At 46.2% G+C, this 6,869-nt stretch overlaps 1 protein-coding gene and 1 pseudogene across 2 annotated transcripts; one reads left to right on the top strand and one right to left on the bottom strand.

The window, feature by feature from the left end:
* Window positions 1–557: 557 nt before the first annotated feature.
* dnajc25 (DnaJ (Hsp40) homolog, subfamily C, member 25) lies at window positions 558–4,084 on the bottom strand. Its single transcript, XM_086135960.1, has 5 exons — window positions 3,684–4,084; window positions 2,406–2,558; window positions 1,923–2,293; window positions 1,725–1,824; window positions 558–1,373 (listed from the first exon to the last, which is right to left on the bottom strand). Exons 1-5 carry the CDS (start codon window positions 4,014–4,016, stop codon window positions 1,251–1,253), a joined length of 1,080 nt encoding a protein of 359 aa, XP_085992086.1. The 5' UTR covers window positions 4,017–4,084; the 3' UTR covers window positions 558–1,250.
* Window positions 4,085–4,947: 863 nt separating this feature from the next.
* On the top strand, window positions 4,948–6,266 carry LOC147191396 (GTPase IMAP family member 7-like; annotated as a pseudogene). Its single transcript, XR_015103561.1, has 2 exons — window positions 4,948–5,037; window positions 5,135–6,266. The product of XR_015103561.1 is annotated as a GTPase IMAP family member 7-like (transcript).
* Window positions 6,267–6,869: the final 603 nt, after the last annotated feature.

Here is a 6,869-nt window from a genome sequence, read left to right as displayed (position 1 = left end):
CTTCTGCCGTCCGTCATGGGGCACTCCGGTGATCACGTGACGTCGCTGCCACAGCTCAATTGGCTATTAAAAAGTGAAACAAAGATTTGTACTTCGACACTTTGAGCAATTATGAAACTAAAGGACGAGTCCGTAATCTACGGAGCGGGTGGCAACCGTAGTTTCTGTGGACGATTGAACACGGGCAGCTCAGCTTCCTGGGTCACGTGATACAGAGAGAACGTCTCGAAGAACTGCAAAATGTAACATTCTGGGAGGCCGCCAAATTACAATTTCAATCTAAATGTAACATTCTGGGAGGCCGCCAAATTACAATTTCAATCTAAATGTAACATTCTGGGAGGCCGCCAAATTACAATTTCAATCTCTTAATGTGTGGGTCCACGTGATGCGTGCAAACAGCCAATCACACATATGGACAAATTAAGTCTTCAATAAGGTCGACATTCATGTTGTGGAATGTGAAAGGGAGCCAGAGTATCTGGAGAAAACACACAAAAATTCAAACGATGAACCTCTGATGCGTGGGCCATTTGTGTTGCCAATTTAAAATCATGTGAAGTCACATCAAAACTTTATTTGAAAAATGTAAAATACATCATACAAATTGTCATTTAAAAAAAATCTGAATGAAGCTTGTGATATCAGAAACAAATACTGAGGATTCCTTGAAAAGCTGATTACATTACAGTGCTGTCCAGGTATGAATCTGCACTCCCAAGCAGACGGCGTGATAAAAACTGCCGCTCACTATGGAGAGAAATTTGCCGAGATGACTTTGGCTCATTGTGTAAATGATATCTGAAAAGGCCTTTGCTGTTACCACCAGTTGCTTTTGTTTTGGTGTTGGGCTTGTGAAAACTAAATTGACACAATGCTCGTGCAAAGACAAACTTGCTACATTTTAAAAACAAATCAACAGTTCAGGTGGTGGAAAGGGTGCAGTCTGCGTCAGACTTCAGCTTCCTTTGCGACATCTATTTTAGCTAATGTCTGCTTTTCAGCGAGATGACCAAAAAAAAAAAGGTGGTGTGGCACATGTGACGCTGAAGTTAAATTACTTGTATTGAAAGAAAAAATGTAAACATTTCTCCTGCGGCTTGCAGTTTATTCCACTTAATTGTGCTCTTGCCTCATTCCTATGAAAATATTTCTCACAATATAAACAGTTTGTCTGAATGTAAGTCCGCACATGTCCTTTCCACGTACGTTGGCACTGAGGCACGTGTGCACGTCGCGACTTGTGGCTATCAGTCGTCGACGAAGGTCAGCCGTCCTGGTCCTTCGTTCTTCCTCCACCGTCTGTACCGCTTCATCTTTGGGTCGGTGGCCATTTTCACCTTCATCTCCTCTTCCTGTTCTGCTCTGTACAGCTGGAGGAGGCACAAGAGGAATGTTGACACTCGACGGTTTCACGATCCAATTCGAGTAACACAACACCTCCACCTGCATATGTCAACAGTGTCATTTGTGTCAAATACCCCGAACTATTAAATGTGATGGAAATGCAAACCACAAGGGCCACGGGAACTTTGTATCACCAGGATTCTATAAGTCCCTGGCTTGTTGGTGGCAAAGTGGCTGTTTTCGCAACTCTGTGAATCCGTAGGTGCTGAACCGGCCAGTATGAAGGGCTCCATAGTAAAATCCATAAAGGAAGCATTTACTTGCATCAAACAAGTTGAGCTCAAAGGCAACACGCAGAGCATTTTTATGTCACGAACCTCGTAATTTTCTTTGATCCAGAGTTGTTTTTCCAGGAAGGATTGCCTGGTGATCTCATCCAGGCTGTCAAATTGAGACTGGGAGATCTTCATGTGCCTCCTGAGTTTTTCAAAAAGGAGACACACAGGTACAAAGAGAAGGTGACGGGTCTTGCTCATCTACAGAACATCGGTATCGCCCTTCCGCGAAGAGCTGACCTGATGATGTAAAGCTTCTCCTGGTCGCCGTACTCCTCCCTGCAGATGGTGAAGTGGTACACCCAGGAGACATACCAGGCGACGTAGTTGATGAGGTAGCAGGGGAACAACACAATCTGACACAGCAGGATGTCGGACAGGTTGGGTTTCTGGTAGCCACCTTTGATGTCGATCTTCGTTTTGATGATGTCACGGATCACCTCCTCCTCCTGCTCCCGGATCTCCTCTTTGGAGCGCCGGTTCTTGCCCTTCTCCTTGATGCGGTTCAGGAGGCCCTGCTCCTTGGCGATCAGCGTGGCCTGGATCCGATACTTGGGGACATTCGCCAGGCAGTTAATGGCCTCGTTGTAGCTACTGTGCCAACTGTAATACTGGAGACGGCCGAGAAGGACAGAGAGTTTTGTCAGCTTGCGTGTCTCACTGGAGGTCCAGTTTACCGAGCGGGCGATGTAATTCCGTCATGAGTCATCGTTTACACGGTACCTGGAAAACGGAAATGGCACATATGGTCACGAGGATTACGATCCTGACGTCCACTTTGGGAGTGAGCTGTCGGCGGTAGTAGGTGTAGTAGTGCTGGTAGTACTCCTCGGGGTGGTCCAGCATGTAGTCGTAGTCCCTTCGCGTGTCCTCATCCTGCAGACAATTTAGGCAGAGTCGGTTACTGTAAACAGCAAGAACTGAAATGAAATTTCATGCACGCGAGATCCCCAAATGCCACAACAAACCACATGACAATAATCTATTTTCTCATTAGTCACAAGACCGTGAACAGGAAGTAGGTTTGCCGATAAAGTAGAGCAGCACAAAAAAAAAAAAGAAAAAGAAAAAAACAACTGGTATTTGTTCATAATTGTTATAATTACTTTGATAATAGAGCAGGCCGAACATCAGCAATGAGTCCTGCATCGGTAAAATGGCAACTGCTTCATCCGTAGTGTCTATAATGTAGCGCGGACACATATTTACGACGTTTCAAAGTCACTTTGACGTTTGTTACAACAAAACCTTTGTTGGCCAATTTAGAAGAATTTAAGGTGACATCTCAATACAAATAAAAACAAAGGGAGGAAGGCCATCCAATTCCCATTGTTTTATTTTCGCCTACTAACATAAAACGGTGTACTGTATTAGCAGACTAGCATTTTACTTAGAAGGGAAATTTATTTTAAATAGCGTGCGTGCAGTAGTGTCATGTTCAGGTCCCGGCCACATGAGCTGGACTAGTCTGCCCATGTGGCACTTTTCCACTGGACAGGCACTGAACTGAACCCAGGTCGGTCTTGCTGATCCTGAAGGTTGTGTTTGCCGAAGGAACACACATCTCGGGACAACTTCCTGTTGACTTGGAGATTGTATTTTTGACGCCACTCATCTTTGTCGTTCGTTGCAAATTATGCGTGATCATCTTTCTGCTTTGAATGCTCAAGTATTCAAAACAAATCACAGCTGCTTACAGTCGCTATGGAACTATTGGAAACGTTTCCGATAACGCGTAAATGGAAACGTGACGACAGCCTAACGCTAAATATCTCATCGGTTCATCGTGCGGCTTTCTTGCGCTCACTTTCCGACGATAAGCAGCCGACTTGTACACCAACAAGATCCAGTACAAATCAATGCCAACGACTGCCAACCAAAACAGAGCGTTGCTCCTGTGCACATTCTGTGAGCCGGCATTCAGGGTTCCTTTATTATTTCAACCGCTGAAGCGACGCGACTGAACATGTGTTGGCCAAGTAACGGCGGAACTGAGCCGACCTTTAGAGTCTCGTACGCCGTGGCAACGAGCAGGAACTTTTGCTGGGCTGACTCCGCAGTCTCTCCCTCCGACCCCGGATCTCCAGGTCTGAACCGGTCCGGGTGGTAGCGGCGAGCCAACTGCCGGTAAGCCCGAGCGATCTCCGCTTTGGAGGCCTCCCGAGTGACCCCGAGCACGTCATAGCAGACCTCGGTGCCGCAGTACAGACCCTCCACCAGCGCCCTGGCCACCGGCAGCGAAGACGTGAGCACCAGTAGCGCGGAGAGCCACCACCAGGACCGCACTGCGGACCCACTGCCACCTCCGCGGCAGATTTCCGCGAGCGTAGCCATCTCCACGACTCCCCGTGCCTGTCAAGGCACGATCCGTGGGTCCTGCGCGTTTTTTTGCGGTGCGCATGCGCGTTTTTTTGCGGTGCGCATGCGCAACAGATCGGCCATATTTAAGAGCAAACGACGGAAAGTAAGATGGCACAAAATATATAACGCATGCGCAAGAACCATTTACCGAACGGTACCAAGACGTACTGTACTGTAGTTGTCTTTATGCTGTACTGCCACACAATGCTAGGGCAGGGTTGCAAAGTACTGCGAAGTAACAAAAAAAAGTGTGGACGATAAAATAAAAAAACTCTCGAGTAACATTTGTGAAGTCCTCAGCCTTCATACACCTCGCCTGTATTGTTTAGTTTCACTTCAGCATTTTCAGCATAATTTTTTTTGCTTTCCCTCGGTCGATCCATCCATCCATCCATCCATTTCTTAATTAATGACGGTGACCCTCAATTTTGCTACGCTGTCGTTCCCAGTCTATTCAAATACTGCAATTGCGCTTTCTCGCCTGTAAGCGGCAATGTTTTCAGAGTTTTGCATGGGTAAAGGTGCTAGTTTTCTCATCAGACTGTGTTAAGTTATTGTCGTTCTTTTTTGCTCTAAGTCTAATAAATCCATTGATAAAATGATTTGCACATTTCTGACATCATTCCTCTTGTACGTTTTCAAAACGCGAACTCTATATAATTTGTTATTAATTGGTTGTTTTATATTTTGTTGTCGTATGAAATCTTTTTGCTTCATGTACAGCACTTTGTATATGGCTTTTCACGTGTGAAAGTGTCGACTGAGTACCATTCTTGTTATTCATTTTGTAAGATGGCCGCGGAAGTCAGTTTAGTCCCGCAAGTTTCATTCACGTGATGAAATCTTGTCATGTCAGACTGAATATGACAACAATCCATCCAGGGGGTGGGGCACCGAAATAGGACATACACCAAATTCGAAACTCAGCTGTGTTTATTCGCAATATCATCCGAGAGTCAGTGCAAGATGGGCGCTCTGCACTCAATCCCTAAAGGTGAAATTGAGAATTTTCATGACTTTCTATAATCTTCTCACATTTCCGATAGTCTAGCTCTGCAACTGATTGAAGTGCTGGATATGTCTGTCATCAGGTGCTCCGCTGAGAATTGTGATCATTGGCAAGACCGGAGTTGGAAAGAGTGCCGCCGGTAACACCATCGTGGGGAAAAAAACGTTTTTGTCAGCAACAAGTTCACAGTCGGTGTCTGAGCACTGTGAGACGGAAAGAGCCAAGTGTCGGAGAAAGATTCAGGTCGTCGATACCCCCGGGATTTTGGATACGGCTGCAGACCCTGAAAGAATCAAGAAAGAAATCGCAAAATGCATCCAGATGTCTTCTCCCGGACCCCACGCCTTCCTGCTGGTCTTGCGGGTCGGAAGGTTTACAGAAGAAGAAGAAAAAAAGCGTGCGTGCTCTGGAGAAACTATTTGGCCCGCAGGCTTCCCGCTACATGTTTGTTCTTTTTACCCACGGTGACAAGCTGAAAGGAAGAACCATCCAGGAGTACGTTAGAAACGCCAATCCGAAGCTCCAAGAGGTGATCAACAGATGTTGGGGCCGCTACCACGTCTTTAACAATAAGAAAAAGCGCTACAGAGCTCAGGTGGTGCACCTGATTAAGAAGATCGATGACATGGTGGCGGCAAACGGGGGGCAACATTTCACCGAGGCCGTGAAGGTGGAACCGCAAGAGACAATGAATCTTGACAGATATGTTGCAGAGGGGCAACCTTACAATCTCTCTTTCAGGAGGGAATTGTTCCAGAGAATCTATGAGCATCAAGCCATCATCGACCAAGGGCGAAGCAGTGGCGGTTCCGGGCCCTCGGCCCCCACCCTCTGAATGAAGTTGATACTGTTCTATAATCAGAGCTGGAATCACCGGCTGGCCTATCTGACCGGTTTGGTCAGTTTGTTTGTTTGTTTCTTGTTTACGTTTTAAAATGTTTTCCTCCCACCACTCTATTTTATTCTTCATATTCTTCATCTCGCTCATCTATGTACAGTACAGTTATACTTTTACTTCCTCTGATTGAGACACCAGAGGAGGCGGCTAAATCAAAGCCTTGGGAAACTGACAGACGTGTGTTCCGAAACCTCAATACAATACAATACATCCTGATTTCTATAGCCTCAATCTCAAAAACAACTCAGTAATGGAAAGGTTTTTCTGGTTACATGGTTGGCCTACTGGAATGATGAATAAAGATTTCTTGAGTACACAGTTGTCGTGTGGGCTTTGGTGTACATCACATCTTTGGGACAGAGATGAGGCGTCATTTTGTTGCCTTGACATAATGCTGCTACATCGCGTGGCTATTTGCAGCAGATGGGCCAATGATTCGTGATTAGTCGACTTCGAGTTTTTAAAATCAATGCCGGTAAATAAAGTGATCGAGTTGACTACTCGATTCAACTGCTTATTCCTACGTTCAGCACTTTTTCCATCCATTTTCTCATCCGTTTCTCCTCGCAAGTGTCGCGGGCATGTTGGAGCCTCTCTCAGTAGGTGGGGCACACCCTGAACTCAAAAATGTGGGAGGAAACCGGAGTACCCGGAGAAAAACCCACGCAGGCATGGGCAGAACATGCGCCTGACAGTGCGGGGCTCAATTCTGGCTCCGGCCTTCCTGTGTGGAGTCTGCATGTTCTTCCCGTGCCTGAGTGGGTAGTCCAGTTAGCTCCCACATTCCAAACACATGCATGGCGGGTTCATGGAACACTCGAAATTGTCCCGAGGTGTGCCGGTGGATGTTTCTTTGTCTATGAGCACAAAGAGATCTCCTAAACATGTGGGAAAAAAAAAAACATGAATGCCACTCTGG

Source organism: Hippocampus guttulatus, chromosome 17 (assembly GCF_054856545.1).
Source record: "Hippocampus guttulatus isolate MCC_2025c chromosome 17, RoL_Hgut_1.0, whole genome shotgun sequence".
Taxonomy (NCBI): Eukaryota; Metazoa; Chordata; class Actinopteri; order Syngnathiformes; family Syngnathidae; genus Hippocampus; species Hippocampus guttulatus.
The sequence above is the reverse complement of the archived record's forward strand: the minus strand, read 5'-3'. Positions and strand labels throughout refer to the sequence as shown.